The sequence below is a fragment of the Opisthocomus hoazin genome, chromosome 12 (genome assembly GCF_030867145.1).
Source record: "Opisthocomus hoazin isolate bOpiHoa1 chromosome 12, bOpiHoa1.hap1, whole genome shotgun sequence".
NCBI lineage: Eukaryota > Metazoa > Chordata > Aves > Opisthocomiformes > Opisthocomidae > Opisthocomus > Opisthocomus hoazin.
Window position 1 is genome coordinate 5,098,952 of NC_134425.1, and position 22,999 is coordinate 5,121,950.

Genomic DNA, 22,999 nt, shown 5'->3' on the forward strand with positions numbered 1-22,999 from the left:
AGAACTCTGCGAGGGGTTCCAAAAAACTTGGCTTTATATTTTGTGGTCAACACAGCACGATATCCTCACAAGCTTAGAATCTGCAGCAGCTTCGTAATTCCCACAGCTTTTGTTTTAATTCCGATTTCTTCTACAACCAGATGATGTCATTTTACTTTTACTTGGCTATCCCTAAAATGTCACAACTTGTGGAGAATATTAGCCATAAATTGAATGTCTTAATGGAATAATAATGAAACAGAAGTTTGGCATACTGTCGTCTTTGACTTAGATTGTTTCTTTCTCTCTTTCTCTTCACTTTCACTGTTCTTCACCCAATTTTTCTACTTCGGTTTTAATTGTTACAGAGCACTGGCTGAATACAATAATTACAAATGTGACATTGTAAGAAATGTGAGACTGGTTTGGCCATCTTGTATTTTTGAATTATTTTTACTTAAATATGTATGATAAAAATGTATTGGAGAATCATTGATGATATTTTTATTTCACATTAATTCAGAATTATTTTTACATCTGCATTAGGAATGCTATTTTTCTATAGCATGATTTTATGAAGTACTGTATTTATGTCTGTTATCTGGCATTGCTATAAATGTCCTATTACATTGACCACATAGCAAACACCTGCAACATTTCCTATCACAAAGTTAGTACTGGATTCTCTTGCTTCATCCAAATAGACTTTTAGGCTAGAAGGCACATAATGGTGCAGGCCAGTTATTACGAAGCTTGAAAAATGTGCTGATGAATCAAAATTCTCCTAATCCAGTCGTTAAAACGCCTACAGTCTTCCTTAAAATGGCTTCAGAGAAGCTTAGCTTGATAGCATGAAGCTCTGTCAGCATAACAGTTGTAGGGTTAGGCTCAACATAATTGATAGATTTACCTTTTTGTTATTTTACATGTAATGTATTGTTTAATTCTGTCCAATGGACTGTTGATCATTGTTCTGCCTTGATTCTTTCTTTGTTCAGTCACACCTGAATGGCACGTCTGCTATAAAAGTGCATGTTAAACACAAGGAAATAGCTTATCTGTGTTTTCTGTGTTCTGGAGCGTATTGACTCTACTGTGTGGCATCACCGTGGCAGCCCAGTTGTATGCATATGCATATATTTTAAATAAAGAATTTGAATACTCTAGAGGGTATTGTATATGGCTAAACCATCTAAAAACTGATTGGGATATCCTTCATGGAACCAGGCCAGTAGATTTCAGATCCTCTGTGTAAAGCGTTTGTTACTGGTTTAACAAGAGAGTTATTCTGTCATCCCCGTTTCATCTGTTTGTTTGTCAACAGTTGTATTCGCCTCTGAGTGAGATGCAACTGTACTATTTATGATTGCTCTTTCATACACAGAGCAGTTCTAACATAAAAGTCTAGTCATTTCTCTGGTTGGTTTACTTTAGAGGGTTTTTATAGCTGCTTAGATTGCAGTTGTTGTGGATTCTGAAATGCCAAGCTCTCGGATTGCCTGTGAACATAATTTTTTGTTTTCACTGCACTTTTTGTTGATGTGACTTAGTCGTTTTCATTATTGACTTTTTAACTTTTTATCCATCAGTTGATTTGTCTTCAAACTGATATACTCCTTTTAGTATCAGTTTTTCCACCAGCATCTTTCAGTGTGATGAGCTCCTTAATTACCTGCGGACATACCTCTCGATTGTCTTTGGAGATAGTTCTAACATGTACTTGTTCTTAAGCACAGCACTTTGAAGTCATGCATTGTCCTAATGACATGCTTAGTCCACTTGAACTGTACCTCAAGTGGTGTTTTCCGTGATTCTGGTTCCTTTTTCTCAGGAAAAAAAAGTCATGTTAGGTATTGTATAATCCAAATTGCAAGTTATTGTGCATGCCCAATACGTTGACTTTCTCTGGTTCCTCACCTGCAGAGATGTGGCAAGCGTGGAGATGTATCTACGAGCTGACATCTGGAGTAGTCCTCTAACAGTGCAGAGTTAGGGGTTTTTTTAATTGGTATAAACCAAGCAATTTGCTAGAAATTTTATTTAGATTATGAGACATGCCCTGCTCCAAATCTTCTTATCGATATCAATAGTTGTGATAATTTAGTTTCTTATGTTGACATTGGAGTTCATTGTACATGTTCAGTAGAGAATCTGGTTTTATATTCCAACTTAATCGATCGCTAATGTTACAATATTATAAGACAATTATAAGTTATTTACGTTTATTATTTCCTTTTCAAAAAGGTGGGAATACATTCCCATGTTAGTATCAGCAGCAGTGTTGCCAAATAAACAGAACCAGCAAGTATTTCAGCAGAATGTTAAACTGTACTGTTGTTCTTTCTTTAATAGGTCCATGCTTAGACTTCCTGCTTTACAAGATGTCCCAACATGTGTTGGAGTGGTAACTTCAGTACCACCTGAGAGCTTGGAGTCTGCCTTTCTGTGAAAGGTAGGGCAGCTTCTCTTCAATATTTTTTGTGTGTTTCTAAGGTTTTCTTTTTATTAGTCTTACTGGTTCTGCAACACTGTAGAATCTGAGTTGTGCTTTTAGCAGTGTCACCTCTATGTGCCAGAACCAATGTGATTTCATCAAGCAGTGATTTCTGAAAAGAAATGTAAATATGTTCAAACTGTGATTGAAACTATGAAGAAAATGAAGCTATTTCTTCGAGCATCATTTTCTAAGGTTGTACTCCAACTGAACTGAGAGCATGACCATACTCTTTGCTCCCAGACATATTTGAAAAATTCAAGTTTTGTGTTCACCATAATACCTTGGTTCTGTTTTATGAATGTAGTGGAAGAGCCTTCTTTAAAAGGTCTTGCTATTTCTGGAAGGCAGTTCTGGCCTTCGGGGCCTACTGAAATACGTTGCGTAGCCTCAGAAAAAGTTTGTATCTGGGAATTGAATGGCTTAAATTTCTCAGTCTCTACAAGGGAGAGTAAAATTAAGGTTGTCATTCTGTGGAGATGCATTCTCTACCAGATTAATTTATAAAGTCCATCTCATAAAGAGATTTCTGGTAATAAATATTGGATGTTAAATAAGAACAATAAAAAGAAAACCTTAGAGAACCATTCAATGTTGCAATAAGGCTGACTTACATTATCCCTGTAGGCAAACTCCATGCTCTAGAGGTGGTACTAATGTCCCCAGCTCTCAACACATGTTGGAACATCTTTGTGGAGGAGGAAGTCACTGATCAGTGAGCAGCATCTTCAAGGATCATTTAGAGGGGAAAGAGTAAAAGGTAATATTTTCTAAAATATGTTGAAATGATTGTTCATTGTGTTTATTTGGCAAACCTGCTGCTCATACTAAGGTTGTAATTTTTTCATTTCTTAAAATTTTAATATTGGAAAACCTCATAAATTTCACTTTAGTCTTTCCTTCTCCTGTGAGTTTGAATTTCGTTTGTTAGCCTCCTTCATGTTGCTGAGTCTGCTGCATACAAACTCCAGGTTCTACTGTAACACAGTAGCAATTTGACACTTTTTTCCAGTGCTTATAATACAGAGAGTGTTAGTCTGTGGTTTAACGAGTTTTGCAGTGTCTAGTGTTAAAAAAGTCGCAGCCAAATGTTACAAAGTGTTGAACGGGTACAAAGACATTCTACTGGTAACGGAAAGGTGTTTGTTTTCAAGGAAGTAGCTGCAGCACTGGATGTTGTGGCCATGTGTGATCTGGATATACTTTGTAGTGGTGGATGATCTGGTGATGCATGGATTTGGTATGAATAAATGTGGCACCATGTCCTGATCTTCACAACTTTTCCTCTAATCCTGAACATATACACATGAAGGTGCTGACATTTTGAATTTCAGATTATGGTCTTCAGTCTATCCTTTTGGTATCCTTTATAATTTCCGGTATTATTGGCGCATATCCTTTCCGGCTGACACACCCATCCCACCTCGTTAAGATAAGTTAGTTGCCTTGTGTTGAGCTCATCTGCCTGGCATCAGGCTTGGAGTGGACAGTTGTGATGCCTGTTCAGACATGTCACCAACCAGACTTCTATAGTGTCAAGAGAGATGGTTTCTCCAGGGAAAAAAAAAGAGCCAAAATTTCTGCATTGTTTATGGAAGTTCCTTTAAAAGAACAGAAGCATATAGGCAAATTCTTATACTTCGTATTCCTTTTAATCTTTGTGTGGACATGCTTGAGAGTGTGTTCTGTTACTGCGAGGACTGTGTCACAGGATGCTGGCATCTGTACCTCCACATGTGTTTGTCGTCTCTGACATTCTTACAACAGCTCATCTCCATCTCCCCTGACATACTGTCATAATCAGGTACTTCTTGTATTAAAGCCTGAGGTCCTCTCGTGGGTTACTATCTTTTGATCTTGGGCTTAGCCCAAGAAGCACATTCTTCTAGCCTGCATGAAAACAAGTAGGGGTAAATCCCCAGCTTACAACTTCTCTGTTGTTTTCTTAAGGACTCTTATTGGTGTCATTGCCATACCGGTTCGTTCTCATCTGGTCCCTTTAACAGTCTCTTTTGGTTTGACTCTGTAGTGAGTAACCAAACACAAAAGTGCATTGAGGCAGGTACTGTTATTCATTAAAACAGCGAACATATTTTCCAGTTCTCTGCAGTCACCCTGTGTTTGTTCTTGAATGTTCCTGAATGTCTTTGGACATGCTTATTATGTCATATTGTTTTTATGTTTCGAGAAAACTACGATAAAAAAAAAAAAATCATGTAACTGTAATCTGTATATTCTCATTTGACTTGTTGAGACCTGCACCTATTTCAGTTCTCCTCCCCTCCACTGTCTTTTGCATTTTCCTCACGCCATTCAGTCACTGCAGCACAGGTTACTGGGACTATGGGGTAGGATCTGGATGTAGTTCTCAAAAATTCTTTCACCTTCAGTGCCTCCCTTTTAATAACTTCAGCATCTTCCCTTCTTTTAGGTTATACACATGAAATTGCACAAAAGTAATCTTAAAGAGGAATTATTAAAAGAGAATTATTTAAACATCAAAATTAAGGATAATGTGTTTCCTTAGAATGTTGAGATTTTAATTTCTTCCAAAATTAACGATAATGTGTTTCCTTAGTGTGTTGAGATTTTAATTTCTTCTAAAAGAAATTAGGTAATATACAGTTTAGTTACAGAAAAAGTAGGGAAGGATTAATGGTAGTAGCTTCTGTTCCTTCAGAGTTTGCATTCTTTCTGTCCTCGCTGATCAGGCTGTAAGGCTTCCTTGCCATCTGAATACCAAATATTCTCTTCGAGATGCACTGCCTGTATGTTCATGCTTCCATGGTTTGTGGCAGCTCCTTCCATTTTCCAAGCCTCCACGTACCTGTGCGTAGCGTTGTTTGGTGACTAGCTTGGCTCTGTTGGAGACAAACCACTAAGGATAATAAAAAGACTCTTTAGGGATGATTAATAGCTACTTCTCAGCTGTTTAATTGTCTAGCTTAGAGACAGGATTTTGGAAACTGGATTGTCTGGTTATATATATATGTTAGGTCGGACCTCTGCTCAAATTAGCTCGTTCTTTTTGCCAAAAAGTATGAATTATGTGTGGGTTCCCAGACTTACCCACCTGGTTGGGAATTCTTAGAGAAGTGAAGGCTTGGTTTTGTCATTCTTCAGTGACTTTCAACAAAAAGCCCTCATCTTGTAAGTAGGGCTAAGTAGGATTCTTGAGAAAATCTTTTTCTACTTGATGAATTTTTTTGTCCTGCCCCAAATCCCACCAACTTCATGAGAGCTTTGAATCAACATGGAAAATAGGATCAGACATTTTGGCCTGGGTAACACATAGATTTTGTGTGGATAGAACTATTTCTCTGGCTTTGTTGTGTTAAAATAACTACACCAGTGTGACCCCCTAAAATGGAGCCATTTTTCTGGTTTTCCCTTTAGAAGAATTAGGAATATCAAGTGAAATTAGAAGATGAAAGTTCAAAACAAGCAAAAAGGGCCATTTTTTTTGCCAGGTGAGTAGTCAGGCTGTGGAACCGTCTGTTTTAGGATGTTGCAGGTTCAAAAAATTACTTGAGAAATTAATGGGAAAAAAAAAATCTATCCTGACCTAATAGAAAGATAAGATCCTCTATCTTAGGGTGGTCCTAGGCTTTTTATTGTTGCACAGTCATCACTCACCCTTTTTTTTTTTTTAATAGTCTTCTAGCAGCATCTCCCACTACTGTGGTTAGAGAAAGGATGCTGGACTATGTTACCCAGTATAGCTTTGTTTACCTTTTTAAACAATTGTATAAAACATAACTATTTATTATAATATAGTTTGTACTGAGTAAGTTACATCCACTATAGTACCTGAAACAAGCTTTATGAGTGGTTTTGTACTAGTGCATTCACACTACAGAGCTTCTGAGTCTTAACTGAATCTTACTTTGCTAAAAGAATTTGATTGGCATTTACTCTGAAGGGAGCAGTAGGAGAAGGGAGTATGAAATTTGTGTAACATTCATTCAGAATTTATATTCCTTTAGGTTACATTACAATTGTATGGCTGGTTATCTTTTTTCCTGCTCTGTCTTGTACTGAAAATGGCTATGTATTTGGAGGATTTTAATCTGTAATTTGGGATTTATTAATTCATTTTTAAGAAGTAACTGATGTTTCACCAGTTTCTCGATTTCACAAAATGCTTCCTGAGAAACCATCTCAAGATGGGTAGTTCTGAAGAAGGGTACAACAAATATACCGACACCCAGCAAGTCGCGAGATCTCAAGAAGACTGGCCACTTTCACCCAGAAGCCAGCGCATGAGATAACTTTTATTCTATGAGAGGAGGAATGTTCTTTTACAAACAAGCTTACTGAAGTTATAATGTGGGGTCTTCCATTATTTTATAAATGACAATTGCCTGGTGATAAAGTCATTCTCTTTAACAAAGTCGGTTTATTACCTGTGAAGATGACCTGGAAGTATAGTGTTGAACAGTACCAGGTACTGGTGTATAAACTCTTTCCCGTTCCGGCTGAGGGCTGGTTTGGAGTTGTGGGTTGTATCTTGGCCATCTGTGCCTCCCAGAGCGGTGCTGGTTTGTACCTGCTAGAAGGAATCGTTTACCCAGTCTCAAAGCACTTGGCACCGATGCTCTCTAGTTTGGCAGGAAAGGCTCCTTCGCCTGTGGTTTCCCTGGACACGCTCCAGGTTATAGGTTCCTCAGAGGCGCCTGCTCAGACAGCTTCAGGTGGGTTGGCTGGTTTGGGGGAGGTAGCAACTCAAGTTTTTTGGTTTCTCCTGTCTTCATCCTGTCTTCCAGCACCAGACAGGCTTAACAGTACAGCAAGTCAACATTTATTAAATCATTTATGCATTTAGTTAGTAAGACTGGAAGAGAAGCTTTTAGTTAAAGAACTGAAAACAGAAAATTACAGCTAAAATTATCATACTGTTTCTTTTGCCCAGGATCACTAGGTTATCTTATACCCCTACCAATCTCTAATCCTAATCATCAGAGCTAGTTATTTGTTATTTGCACTATCACTCTATTTAACAAGCTTTTCCTTCAGTTTTTAGTACTTGAAGTCCGTCTGGGGCTCTGGTAGCCCCTCCAGCGCAACTCCAGGCTGTTTTGTACCCAACCAACCTCTTCAATTTTTTCCTTTCTTGTGTTCCATCCCCCATTCTCTAGCTTAACACTGAGGATTGGGTTTTCCCTTCGATAGCAGTATGAGCGCAGTGTTGATGGGTTGCTTTGTAGGCTGGGGATGCTGCTGTATGGGACATGTACCCTGTTCTGAAGTCCCACCTGAGTAGGTTGGGACAAGCGAGTTCAATAATTGCCATTTACGGCTCCTTGGGATGCCACAGGCACTTACTGCATTAGAGTTGTTTCCCCTTTGTGTTTAGTCAGCCTGATAGTTAAAAGCTGTTTCTCAATTCAGAATTATTAATACAATAGTGTTAGGCAAAGCAGCTGTTGCTTTCTGTTGATTTCACGACCCGCTTTCTGTAGAGACCACACGCGGTGTGGCTTAGGACACACAAGTATTGCTTGGCTAGTACTAGAAGGTGAGCTGCTCGCCCCTTTCCTCCCAGATTTTTAAGCTGTTAGTCTGCGGAAGTTCCTGTGTAGCATACGTCTTGAACAGTGACTACCTGACTGATCATGTTGTATTTTAATTACATGTAATTTTACGGAGATTAAGGTGTTTTACATGTTTCACTGCTGACACCTGCAGCAGAACTGTGAAATGATTGGTTTCCCTTACTCTGTCGAAGTGGAGGAATGGAATTTATTGAAGTGCATAGGTTGGAAGGCTGCAGAATTTCAAGTGGGAGTTCTTCCAATACCTTGCTTTTCCCGGTGGGCAAGGTTGCGGAGGGACTGAGGGGTGTAAAACTGCGGTGGATCTGTTGGGGTAAAAGGGAAAGGGGCTGGAGCCTAAAACTGTGGGTCGGCAGAGTCCAAGGCAGAGCCTAGCACTTACTGCGCGGCGGGGACGGGGGAGGTAGGTGGATGTGACCAGGCGCATCTTTGGTGCATTATTCTAGATCTGATGCTGTTGAGTGAAGTTAAATAAAAGTTTAACCAGAAAACATCCCAGATTCAAGGGGGATGGACTTGTGTGATTCATTTCCATCCTGCAGCGTGCAAGCCAGCTGTAACAGCAGGGGAGGCTTCACCCCAGAGGTCTGGTTCCAGTTGCATCTTGGGCCAATATTTCATGCGCAGAATTTAAAGTTGCTCCTGGTTTCAAGACGCTAGCAGAGAGTGCTCTCTGCAGTTCTGGCTGACCTGTGATTAGGGCAAACAGAGACTAATTATGCGCTCTCCTGATGTGTCTCTTGAAGGACAAGACAAATTCAAGCCCTAAATACATGCTGTTTAACTGTTTAAAACCAGTTCTTCAAGGTTTTTCTGTTTTAGGTGTAAACGCAAAGAGATTTTATACAGGCACTCAATAATTTATCACATCAATAATCAGAGTCAGGCCTAATGTTTTACAAATAATTTTTTTTATCTTTGATCTCAATCCTGTCAGTCCTCTTAAAGTATAAATTATTAAAGTAACTGTTTGATTCTTTGAAAGCCTATCAGCAAAGATAGTATTTTCCTTCTGCTTCTCAAATAGGGCAATACTCTTCTTACGATTTATTTCAGTTTGTTTGATCAATAAAATATAATTGAACTTTTAAAGTGCACCAAAGCCGGTACCTTTCAGATCACCAAGCAGATGATAGCACTCTTCAGAGTTTTCAGTTCTTGGGACCCAAAAACTTTCAATGACAAGGTTTAGGTGCTTTTATGTTTGTAAAAAACAATCTTGTGCTAGTGGCACATATGCCAATATCAGAATAATATTGCTGAACGTTTTTTCCCTCAAGGTTTTTGGAACTTATGTACAAGTTCTAACTTTATTGAAACTCTATTGCAATATCTCAAACTTTTAAACAGAATATAGTTTCTCTGTAACAAAAATATTCTAACACTTATACTTCCTTTGCATGCTGTCTCGTGTACTGTAGATCTTTATTAAATGCTGATTGAACCATGGTTTGCTATTTAAGCTTCCAAATGCCAATTAAGAAATAGTATGTAGGCAGGCTTTATTGTGCTGTTCTGTAAGTGCTTGGCGGACTAGAAACTTGCTTACTTTGGGCCTATTAATTTATGATCCTGCATATTTTTCATGTAGGATAGTGTGACTCAACTGACTGCTTCGGTAGCATCTGATGCCTCTGAGGATGTGTTGGAATGGAGTCCTGCCACAAAGAATTGAAGTGTTCATGCAATCAAACATCAATTCTGGATGGTCTTGTACAGTTCTGGTGTAGCAGAGATCTGGCAAGAACACCTGAATGGAGAACATGAGCTTAGTTATGTCTTTCAAAATATAAGAAGTCAAATTCAAGTGGAGAGATTGGTTAAAATTATAGCTTGGAGCATTGCTTTGCTCCAGCTCCATTTTTGTTGTTATCCTTGATGATGTTTTTATCATAGCTCTAGGAAAAGTTCAGAATTACATTGCTAAAGTAATTTTAAAGACTTGAAGCGTATACTTGTTATCAAAAATGTCTAAATTTAACAAATGTATTACTTAAAAGCAAGCAACCTTTTTCAAATTACACATTTCTTGATGTTTTACTTTAAAGTATGTGGCTTCTTACTGCTTTAAATGCAGCATTCTGGTCACAAAACTACAAGTTAAGATGGCCACGTTATCAAACTTAAAGCACATTAGGAAGATCACCTAAAAGTCATAAACAAGTTCAACTTTTTTTATCAAAAGACAGATGAGAGCAGTCTGTTGGTAGAAAGAAGTTTATTTTGTTGTTTAATCTTAATTTTCTCTTTGGGTTTTTGCTTTTCTGTACGAATGTAAATGTATATATTATGACATTATTGCAATGATCAGATGGTGCAATTAAGACCAGAATCCATAATGCTAGGATCTAAATAAAAATATCTGTATATGAAGCCACTGTCCAATGACTTGGTTAGAACATGAATAATATATTGAGGTTATTTGCGTTCTGTGATACAATTAAGTATGTATAGTATTATGAAATACATATGTGTATATAAACATTTCTTAAAACTATAAATTATATTTCTTTTCCCACATCATCATCAGTCTAGGGAATTTTGCAAAGGGAAGATAAGCCTTTCTGTATTAAAACTGGGAAAAGTACTTAGACTAGAAGACTATCTCAGGAATTTCCTTTTTATTTTCCTTTGATTGCAGACAGAATTCCAGTATGCTTTTAATAAATGAGGGTGGATGAAACTTCGGAGTGGATGTACCAGTGAAGAAAAACATACTAAGACTTTAATGTAGAAACATATGAAAATTAACAGTTTCCAGCCTTTTGCATAGATGCAGTTTCTACTTGGTGTTTTCTCTGAGGAGCAGAAAGCGGGGTGGGGGGAAAAAAAGGATCTCTAAACAATGATACCGGAACTCTTCTTAGGGCGGCGGATCGATGAAGTGGTGTGCATGGCTGTTTACGACAGTGTAAGCAGGCCAGCCAGCCTTTCCAGCTGTAGATGTGGTGGTTGTTTCAGGAGCACATTGGTTATTTTCCCACCCTTGCCCCAAGTACAATCCAAGTGTTGAAGTAGTGTGCCGTATCTCCAGGTAGCGTACAGCTTTGGCACACTCCCTGCTTCTGAAATCCTGTGCTCACAGGATTCTGACTCGCGTGATGTAGAGCAGGGAGGAAGTGGGGACGCTACCACACATGATGAATGTTGTGCATGGGAAGCTGACGTTTTGAACGTTTATCTTTTTGTCTTATTGTAGTCTGGTTTCTGGATGCTAATTCATTTTTGGGGAAATTTATTTTGTATTTTTTCTTCCATAGCCTGTTTTCCAAAAAAAACTAGCCTAAAGTGAGTGAACAGGCTGTTCGCCTTCCTTCCCTCTCCCCTCTGGTAACTTTGAATCCATTGATAAATCAGCAGCTAGATAGCCCCTCCATGTGTCCCGCTTGAGGGGGAGATCAACTGTATTTTCCTTTTCCTTGCTCTTCTGTCTGGTTGGCTGCCAGTCAGCACACTCATACGGACTGGCCAGGCTGTCCTCAGGGTGAGCGCACTGGCCCCAGCTAGCAAGCTGGATGGATACGGACTGGTAGACGTGCCAGGGGGTGATCCTAGACGTGTGAGGGAACTGAGGGTATTGTGCTGTTATAGGGAATATGGGAGAAGTTGGAGCTATGCAGGAGGACAGGGATTATAGAATCGCTCAGGTTGGAAGAGAACTTGAGTGGTCATCTGGTCCAGCCTCTTGCTCAAAGCTGGGTCATCATAAAATTCAGACAAGGTTGCTTAGGGCATTGTCTGGCCAAGTCTTAAAAACCTGGAAGGTAGGAGAGTCTACAACTTTTTTGTGCAAATCGTTCTCATAATTATCTTAGTGAAGAATTCTTCCCTATATCCAGTCAGAACCTCTGCTGTTTCAGTTTATTAATTTATTTCTCATTCTTCTTCCAGGCATCCTCAGTAAAGAGTCTGGCTCCATCTTCTCAATAACCTCTCCCCTAAGCCTTCTCTTCTCCAGGATGAAGAACCCTCAGGTTCTCCTTATATGGGTCATATGCTCCAACTCCATAACCGTCTTGTTGACCTTACCCTGTACTAAAGTTTTTCCAAGTCTTTCTTGTACCAGGTGACCCAAAACGGACTGCAGTATTCTGGATGTGGGCTGCTGAGTGAAAAGGAGTAATCATGTCCCTTGATGTATTTGTTCCTGTGATCTACCATGTTGCTGTCGATATAACCCACTGTGCTGTTAGTCTTCATTGTTGCCCAGATGCCCTGCTGAATCCTGGTTAGGTTACTGCCCACTGGACTCTCCCACGCTTTCCATCAGCGCTGCTGTCCTGGTAGGCAGTCCCCGCCTCTATCGTTGCAGACAGTTAGTCCATCCCAGGTGCAGTACTTTGCATTTGTCCTTCTTGAATTCCATGAAGTTCCCACTGGCCTGCACATCAGGTCCTTCTGACGGGCAGCCCGTCCCTTCGCACCGCTCGGTGTGGTGCCATCTGCCAACTCGCTGAGCGTGCTTTGTGTCTCCCGCTTCAGGTCCCCGAGAAAGACATCCAAAAGGGTAAGTCCCAGGACAGATTCCCAAGGGACGCCAGTTATAGCTGGTCTCCAGGTAGCTGTCTGGACTTGAGAATGTTGTGTTGAGGGATTTCAGGAGTAGAAAGCTACTTGGATATTGCAGAGGCTGAGGAGCAGGATGTAGGACAAGAGTCGTCAGGAACCAGGAGTCTCAGGTAATGGTCTTTGATTGCAGATGAGTTTCTGAAGAGTTGAATAAGCAGAACAAGGCATATAATGGTTGAATTTATTTAGAGCAAAAGTGTTTAAAATTAGGAAAGCCTTTATTATGAAAAAAAACAAGATGGTGATATTTTTTATTATGAAAGGATTCTGTGTGTTCAGGGAAGTTGGGTAGCTGTAGTTACACTGCTGAAATTCAAAGAATTTTTATTTTAATAATTATTCATTCGTACCCTTACCTAGAATACTCGGCAAAATTTTCCATCTCAAACCTCTTTTCTGGATACTAGTTAATTAAATTTCCCATCTTCTTTGCATTTTATCTTTCAGACTAGGGTTTTTTGATTGATAGCTTTGCTTACACATGTTTGCATAGTAAAATGGTGCATGCTCAAAGAGGTCTTGATATTGCAAGTCTGCCTAGCACAAATAGCTCCTACCAATATGAATAGTCCTACTGACTTCAAGGACTTCATTTGCATGAGGAGCACTTGCAGCATTGGGATCTTCACGCATATGTCTGCTTTCCATTATGTGTTCAGCTTTCAGCGACTTCGGCGGAGTTCCATCTCTATTTCAGAGGACAAAATGGGCACTAAGAAAGATTTAACTTTTTATAGCAATAAAGCAAAAATCAGTTAAAAAGCATATATATGTATTGCTAAAATCCTTAAGGTAACGTGTACGATACGGAGTCAGTGATGGCTTAAGTTAGTTTAAGAGATAACGACTTCAAAGAATCATTAAAAAAATTAATATCGGAAATATATGACATGGAGAATTCAGCTCTGGGATGCGTGGGAATGAGGTATTGTAGCGATGCAATAAAATATACATTTAAATAGGCGCTGCAGATCAAAAAAACCCATGAGGGAGAGACAGGGCGAGGGGGAGCTGGAGGAAGCGTGCTCTGTCCCACAGGGCTGAGCGCAGAGCGGCCGAGCAGCCGTGCCCAGGGCGGGATCTCTCAGGCCTTGGCGCACAGCGGCCGAGCAGCCGTGCCTGCGGCGGGACCCAGGGCCGCCATGGCTGTGGGCGGGGTGGGGCAGCGCCTCCTGCTGGTGGCGGAGCGGCCGCAGCCCGGCGCTGACAGAAGCCCAGGGTGATGGTGCGCGCTGCCAGCTCCCCTCAGCTCACGTTGCGCCAGGAACAGAATTATAGTTCCCTGTAAGACCACTACTCACTTCTTTGCCTTCATTTTTTGGATGTGTGATGGTTTCTGGCTCTTGCATTCAGCCGGGAAGCGGTAGGAACGCCGCCTCACGAAGCGAATGCTCAGTCGTGAGCCGCTCAGGTTTGGATCTGCTCAGGTACCCCTCCCGCAAACGAGGATTGCTTTTGTAATTAGCCACTCAGGAAACACTTTCCCGAATATTCTCGAACACATTCGCTGTGGTGTTTTGCATCCCCGTTAACGAGTCACAAACGTTTTAAAAGGCTTGTGTTCATTCAGTGGAAACCTGGTTCAGTGTTGTCAGTGTATTTGCTCTTCCGTGGTGGGTCAAACCCAATAATCCGTACAAATTGCAACTACTGATTTTTTATGTATATAATATGTAGATATATGTGTGTGCATGCAGAGTTTTCTATCCAGAAAACTATCTCATAGATATGTCTTCGTAGGACTATAGCTTAGATTAGTATGTATATTCGTATGTCTGCAAATCTGTATCCAATACTTAGTAATTATTTTGATGAGTTTAGGAATTCTTAAGTGTTACCCATATTCTTGTTTCTGTAGCATAGGTGGTTTTTTTAATCCATCAGTACACTAGACTGTGGAGTGTTTGCTTTTTGTATAAACTCAGCACAAAGTATCAAATGTCCAAATAACTACAAATATGTCTTTTAGCAGTGTTTCAGGGACAACTGGTGTTTTGGAACAGCTGTTGTTAATATGCCTTTGTTTCCTCATATTCAATTAAGAGCATTTTTTTCTAAAGCGTTTTTATTATCAGTAGCATGCCAATGGTGTAGGCTGCAGTATGCAACAGTATGCTTTGGGCTGCAGCCCCCTCTCGTTGACACTGGAGTTAATCTATGCTAATGCTTCTGAAGATAAAGCAGTTGCTTTGTCTTGGGTAGAGCAACTGAGAGCTCAGAATGTCTCATGCTCCGTTATGCTGTGTTTTAATATAGAAGGGTAAACTTCAGTCAAGTTCTTCAATGCTTTCGAAGTGGTAACAAAAAAAGCTCTGATTCCTCTTTCAAACTTTGAAGTGTAGTCACAGCTCTTTCTGAGGCATCAGGAATGTGTCACCAAAGCTAGACAGATACACTGTCACGGACTTTTCTGTTCAGGAAAATGAAGCTATGACTTTATGTTCTTTAGAGGTTTGGTGGTTTTTTTGTGGGGGGTAAGCTAATTCTGTTTTGTTTTGTTTTTCACTTTAGCTAAAAAACTAGGAATTACTGATGTGCCAGCTGAGGTGGTTACTTTTATTTCCCATGCAACACAAAACAGATTAAGAACAGTGATAGAAAAAGTCACAGTGATAACCCAGCACCGAATGGAATCGTACAAAGTAAGTGTGCAGAGAAGGGTACTGTATGTTACAGAACGATGCCGGGCAAGGCCGTGTTTTCTTAGCACGCGGTAGGTGTTCCGTGTTCATTCTGTGTGCAAAGCATGTTTTAATGGCAGGTTTGTCCACCTCAGCACACAGCGAGCGGTGGATGATAGCACTGCTCGCCAGACCTGCCTTCCTCTTCTTTGACAGAGCTGGTGTGAAGAATTCTGTTGTCATCCTTCTGTGCTGAGTGCCTGGCGTGGAGCATCTGTTAAGCTATTTCCACTCACAGATTGCAAATAAGACTGTTGACTCTTGTTGTCTCCTTTTTTGACCAAGGCATCCATTGGTTGGATCAAAATGGCTTCAATACATAGCAATCTGTAGTAACTTTACATGTCCTTGGCTGTGAGAAATACTCGTATTTTACAAAAGCTACTGATTTGTCTTAAGCCAGCAACTAAAAAATTCATCTGTAATTTCTTCTTAGTAATTAAACAATTATGTTCTCTTTAGAAAGAACATTTCAAGATAAAGTGCTACTCTGATTCCGTTGTTAGTGATTCTATTCTTGAAGAAAATTGAAACAATTTAGATATCTTAAACCAGGGGGAAAATTTAAATACAAGCCTGCAAACCAGTTTGAAATTCAAAGAAGTCAAACATCTTTATTGATAAATATGAAATGTCTTTTTTGGTAAAAGTAAGATGCTAATAGTTGTTCAACTGGTTGAAAAGCAAGATGGCAATAACCAGAGTTATGTGTTGTGTCTAAGCTGTGTGTAGATTTTTTTAGTGTATATTTACATTGAGTAGCTCTGGTTTGGTTTTTTTGCTTGTTTTGGGGGTTTTTTGTTTTCCTTGAGTGAAAGTCTGGTTAAACAGCTTTGGACTGTATCTTTGCCCACCTGTTTCCCAGACCTGAGTCACAGTTGGACTGATTATATGTGGCATTTGCAAGAAAAATTATCTTTGGGATCTGTGACCAAGATCAATTTTACTATGACAGAAAAATGGATTAAAAAAAATAAAGGCCCCTATGCCTGTGTATTATCTACACTTACATCATTCCTTGCCGTTGATGGCTATATGCTACTATATTGGACTAAAAGTAAAATCTCTTTGTATCTTTCCGATATTCTTTGTCAGCTTCAGCAGTGTTAGATCCCTCCTTCCTTCTCCCTAGGATGATGTCTGAGAAGAAAACACTTTGCTTAGTCCCCGTTAAGCCAAAGAGGCATTTAAAATAATATCTTACCAGATTCTTCTATCTATGATTTTTCAGTAATAAAGTTAAGCATCTTAGGGGTTTTTAGTCAGTAAGTCTGTGTTGTTGGTTTTTTTTTTTAACTCTTTGATGTGTCTGGTGCTGATAAATCAATCCTTGTTTTTTTTTTAGTTTGCTTATATATTAATTAAATAATCAGATTCTAGCTGCATTATTAACCATTGACTGGCTTCACTCCCCTGCATTGTACTAAAAAATAAAGAGAAGGTTTTTTTATTGTTAGTACAATGGATATTGTTAGTACAATGGAAAGATTTTAATATATAACACCTGTTGTTGTCTTTAACTGCATAGTCTTGATGAGAATGCATGCTTTTGTAAAACATTGTTCTTGTTTTACAGGACGATGAATGGTACGAACAAGCTACAGATGTCCGATCACAGTTAAAGTTTTTTGAGCAGTTGGAGCGTTTAGAAAAGCAAAGAAAAGATGAACAAGAGAGGGAAATCTTGCTAAAGGCTGCCAAGGTATCTGTTTTACCCTATTTTTTTAAAACTACTTAACAATTCATAGTCTTCAAGCATTAATTTTGTGAAATCTGTTTCATTAGCACATTTTGTTTCTTATAACAAAAGGGTGCTGTTGTGGTGACGTCACACCTGTAATTCATAAAGTCATGCTATCTTATCTATGATGACTCCAGACCAACCTGGCTGGAACGCTCCTGCATTTTCAAGATACAGTTCTGAATTCTATGAGTTCTTGGGGAATACAGGAGAAAATGAGTAACATTTTCAAAATAACCTGGTGAAATAATTTTTCACAGTTGCTTTGGAAATTGAATAGATGCCAGGGTTTCTGTGCCATTTGAAAATCATAGCCTACACTTCTGCTATTTAAACACAATGAAGTAAATTATTATGGATTTTTTTTTGAGGCTTTTTACTTCACTTCTTGATTTTTTTGTTCTGTAGCTTTTTACTTCTTGAGTTTCTAGACTTTTTTTTAAGAAAAACAAACAGTTTTGTTCATTTGTTTGTTTTAGTTTAAATACTCTGTGTCCCAGTTGGTGTTCCGGTCACCTCTACAAAACTTGCATTATTTAATTGATTTATGCCAATATACAGTTAACTGTCAGTTCTTCTGCACTTGTCCCTTTGTAACTTTAGTTACAAAGACTGAATTTTCATGCATGCAATAGAACAAACTAAGACAATGTTGTTTCAAGAGCATACAAGTATAGATAAGTCTCCTGTTTATAACTGCAAGATTAATTACATTTTATGTAGCATGTCAATTTGCAAAGGAGTTTATCCCTTTGGTTATCCCAATTTTCACTGTATTTGAATTTTCATTGAATTGTTTATTATTAACCTTCTGAAAAGGTTATCCAGAACAACTCAGTGCTCAATTGTAACACTTAACCTTCTGATTTTGTGCTATTAATGTTCACAGATTGAGAGATGCTTAGAAAAAAGTACTCTTGCTTATTTCAGAAAATTGTTTCTCAGTTTGACTACTTTAATCTGTCCTGTTTTCACTCTTAATTTATAACTGTTCACATTGTTCAATATTCCACAATTTGCCACATAATGTATGTACTCTTTAAATGTTTAGATGGAAACAGGTTTAGTTTTCATTCATAACGCTTATTTTTTAAAAATAAAGCAATGCGCTTTTTTAATGGAGTTTTCTCCACTCTATGAATACATCTTGATTAATCATGTTTTCTTTTCTGTGTATCCTGCTGCTTGTTTGTTATGTTGGTTGTTTTTTTTAATGGACAATACATTTTTAATGGAAAATATAGTAGCTTGTAGTCCTTTGTTTAAAAACATTTCCCTGACTGTACAAAGCCATGTGGAGGCTTGTCTGAGGTTGGGTTAGGTGACCTCCTGTTGTCCCTTCCAACCTGAGTTACTTCATGATTCAATGTTCTTTGGGTTTTTTTTTTCGTTTGTTTTAATCTTAAATTATATAGGCTTCTGTGAAGTCAAAATTTAGGAAATAAATACATAATCAATAAGTTTGATTCCAACAGATTACAGAAAGAGCAAATCAAAGAATTCTACAACGGACAAATATAAAAGAGAGTCCTGTACTTGATCTGAAGAACTTATCTTAATGAAAATAATGAATGTGCAAATCAGCTTCCTAACCAGAAAGTGATAGGAGGCAACTTAGGCATAAATACATGATATACTAGAAAAACACATGAAGGTATTAAAAAACCAAAACCAAACCACAAAGCAGCCATGGAAGAGCAATGCTGATTTATCACTATTAACATTTAGAAAGAGAAGTTGAAGACATTGTGAACCTTTTGGGAGGTGCTTATGCAATGTTGTGATTTAAGTGTAGACACCAATTTAGGACTGAACTTAGGCTGACAGCGCCTTTCCTTTGTGGAGCGTTCAGCTGGCTCTCAGCCATTCGGTGCCGGTGGGTTGACGGCCTGGTGCGAGACTTACCTGGGGCTTGGTTTGGCAAAATATGCTCGGAATGCAACTTGCTGTTCTAAAGAGTAGATTGTTGATGATTTCTTTAGAATCTAGGTTGCTGCTCAGATGCAAGACCACCTGTACATTAACAGCGATAACTGTTGAGGTCTTTATTCTGCATTCCTATGTACCGATTCCTTACCCGGGATTTAGGGTTTTTTCTGGCTTTTTATGAACTTGGCTGGTTGTCTGAGGGGATGGAGAGGATGCAGTAATTGTAATGACACAGTTATTAAATGGGCACAGTTAAAATCTGCCCCAGCTGCCCTGATGCCTGGTGCTAAAATCAGTAACCCTTTCCCGTCTGTCTGTGGCCTGCTGATTGATATTTGTGGCTGCAGAGGGGGTGATGGTTAAACTGGCTCCAGAGGCGGAAGTAGCCCTGTGCAAAGACGGCGTTTGCCTCATCGTGGCATCTTTATCACCTTGACAGAGTTGTGTTCTTGAAGGTTAGAAAACTTAGGATTTTAAAAAGAAATTTATGTTTCTGCTTTTTTTCCCCCCTGTAAATGCTTAAATCTAAAAATCAGATTTTTTTCTTTTACTTAGAACTGCAGGTTCTTAATGTGCCTTTTAGACGAGCAGTGATCTTTATCTTGTACATGTTTTGTCATGTTATTTTGCAACATGTTTTTAAAGTTACTCAGCACAACAACTTTAGGAAAAATTTCGAATTTGCCTGCTAATGGTACCTCATCTGTTGTCTAGTATGGAAGAGCATAAACAGGTTTAACTTGCACAGTGAAAATTCTATTTTAATTATTTACACATTGGAGCCTTGTTACCAGCCAAAGTCCAGGTTTTAACAAAGAATAAGATAATGGAGGAAATGTTTTGGGCATTGGAGTGGATGGTATTGAATATTCAACACAGCACCAAAATAATCAACTGAAAAGATGATGAAAAATAAAGGAACAGGTTGAAGTGAACTGGGAGTCAGCATGAGTCTTTGGGAAGCCTTGAAATGAATTTGGTAATTTTGCATTAGAATTGATTAAGGGGTAAGAAAAATAGGCAAATGGTGGTCAAAGAAACTGTCGGGTTTGCACGTTTTTGTTGTTTTGGGCAGTGGGTTGGTTTCTGTAGGAGGAGATTAGAAAATACTTCACACTAGTGTTGTCAGCAACCATCATTTCAGTTGTTACAGTAGGATGTGTTTGCAGAATTTGGAAGCACCCAAATGGGGTTGGTTTAGCTTTGGAAAATGTTTTTGGGAGAAAGAGAGATAAAATCAAATGGGGACATAGAAGAAAAAAAAAAAGTCAGGTTTCACAAAATACTGTAAAGTTTTTACATTCTGAGAAACGTCACTGTCCAAGTTAAAAACAATCACGAAGCTACAAGGGTACCTTTAAAGCAAAATAGCAGTATTATATGGCTTGTTAAATGAGACAATATTACAAAATCTTATGCCCCATGCCTGGGAGGTACCTCCTGCTGCTGGAACAGCTCCTGTTTCAAACAGCCCGGTGATACGGTGGGTCAAAGCTGTGCAGGGAGAGGCTGCAGCTGCGTTACTTGTGGGTTGTCTTCTTGTTAGTGAATAACAGGGTAAAACAACCATGGCACGACAAGGGACTGTCTTGTACGTAGACATCTATGTAGAGTGCAGTCTCGTTAAAGGAAATACTGGGGAGAGTCACCTCGTGGCCCCCGCCTGCTTTCCCAGTACAACCCCACTGGCTGCTGTCTCCACGTGTGTGCAGGAGCAGGGGTTTTGGGGTCTGTCTTGGGTGGCTGGTATGGGAAATCACACGAAGAGCGAATGAAAGGCTTAAGACTGCAGAAAGGTCAAAAGCCAGATGACAATTACTTGAGGAATTTACATTTGACATGATGTGTGTTGTGTGGGCTTTCTAAAAAAAAACAAAGCCAGAAAACAAAGCGTAACCCGAAGCACTGGTCTTGCTGTGGTAGAAGATGTGTTGCTTGCTGCTTTCATAGCTATTTCCGAAAGCTGGAAAATGCAGGTTGTGTGTGTCAAATTGCAAGAGGTTCTGGTTCTGGGCTAATAATAGAAGTATTTCTGGCAGCAGGAGGAAATAGGAGTTTGCAGTTGATTTTTTTTTTTTGGTTTGGTTTTGTTTCTGGATTGTTTTTTGGAGAAAGCGGTTCTTTCTACAGTAAAGGTGCAGCTTGGGGTTGTCCTTGTTTTCAGAAAATCAATGAACGATACTTTTATGATATCATCTATAATAAAGTGGGATCTTGTTAAAATTACTGTGTTAATTCATCTGCTCAAACTGGCTAAATGCATGTTTATTGTCAAATTAATTTTGAAAATTAATTTCCAATATGTACATTCTATTAGTCTATTATTTTGAGTGTTCTGTATTAGTAGCATAAGCCTGTGAAGTTATGGGGTCTTAAATATGACTATCACAGGAGTAAGATCTAGTCTGTAAAAAGAATAATTACTTCAGTAAATGGAAAATTTTGTTTAGTGTTGTTTGTAAAGGTAATTAGTATTCATGGATGATAGTGATTTTATAGTGCTATAGGCTGAAGGGCTTTTTTATTGGAGAGAGATCACTGGAATTTGGCACTGCAGATTCCCTTGCTCACACGTCCTGTTGTTACTCGAAGGGGCTACGTCTCCGAGCCAGCGCCGAGCTCCGCCGTCACGCCGGTTTAACGCCGGCTCTCTGTGCTGAGCGTGGCGGATGCAACGCAGCTTTCTGCGAGATGAAGCACTCTCCGAGCAGAAAGTCATAACTCGCTTCTGATGAGAGGAGGGCAAAGAGGAAATTATTGTGCTGAGATAATTTTCTGAATTTTCAGAAATTTGTTACTTCAATTTCAATGATTTTAAAATAAATCTTTTTTTAGGCCTGTACTCTGGCATTCCAGCTCGCTGTGGTCGTAGCTCTGAATAGGGTTTTACCCTCAGCTATGCTGCTTTTAACTTTCACTTTTTATTAACAAAGCTAATGTGAAAGCAAAGTGTTTCATGTTGCCAATTTAATTTATTTAATTAAAAGTGAAAGTTATAAGCTGGTACAGCCGTGGGTGAAGTTCTAATGTCATCAATGGGGAAAAATAGGTTTAAAATTGAAACTGTTGGCACAGCAGTGGCTCTCAATAGTACAGCACCTGCAGTTGTGACTCTTAACTATTTAATGAAAAAAGATGAATTTGACGCCTCGAAGACCTCCAGTATATGCATTGGGAAGGGAGAGTAGAGCTGTAAGTGCCTTAACTGGGATCAGATGTTGCTAAATATGGGAGGTGTATTTAGAAGAGACCCTGTGAGACATTTTCTAACACAGGTTTAAAAAGATGAGAATTCAAAATTGTTATAAATCTCACAGAAAACTTTCTTTGTGGTGGGACAACATGTAACAACAGTGCAGCTTTGACATTGGAAATTAGAACAAAATACTGAATAATGATCAGAATTCAATCCATCAGAAGGACTGTTAGTCTGCCCATCTGCGTAGACGCACAGTGTATCCTTCAATTTTAAAAATAATTATTGCAAGTATTTAAGTATTCCATGAGTTTATAGGTATCCTTATTATTTTTAAAAAATTGCTTTTTAATTTAAGACAATTCTATGAAATACAATATCACCTTAAAACTGTGCTGTTACATGTGCAGTTAGATGTCTATTTTTGCAGCATTCTTCTTCAACACAAGCAAGGGGAAAAGCTGAGGTTTGGAACATTAGGGAGTTTGGTAGTATGTAAATGAACCCCCATATTTCTAATGTGTTTTGAATACACTCATTTAACATATGCTGCTTTTCATACTTTGAAAGTCTAATACTTCCATAGAGCTAATGTGATCTATGCAGCTTTTAGATAAGTGAGGTAGCAAGGTCTCTAACACAAAGCACTTTCATTCTTAACAATTAAAATATCAGGTTCTCTGGTCTAATAAAAGTAGCTTGTGTTTGGGAGAAATGTTAACAAACTTGGTTTGGTGAATAAGTTCCCAACAGGAGACAGCATTTAATGTGTTTAAAAGTATGTTATCTGGTCAGCATCTGTCCTAGGCTTCTCTAAAATTGCTATGGGAAGCTAGCTTGCTTCGAAAGGTGTTT

The 22,999-nt window shown here is 38.9% G+C and overlaps 1 protein-coding gene across 1 annotated transcript in view; it reads left to right on the forward strand.

Moving 5' to 3' along the window:
* LOC142362927 (transcription initiation factor TFIID subunit 4-like) overlaps positions 1-22,999 on the forward strand; it is a 145,717-nt gene that overhangs the window by 47,163 nt on the left and 75,555 nt on the right. Inside the window, exons 11-12 of the mRNA XM_075434163.1 lie at positions 15,109-15,239; positions 16,855-16,980. Coding sequence (XP_075290278.1) covers positions 15,109-15,239; positions 16,855-16,980 — 257 coding nt within the window. The remainder of the gene's footprint in view (positions 1-15,108; positions 15,240-16,854; positions 16,981-22,999) is intronic.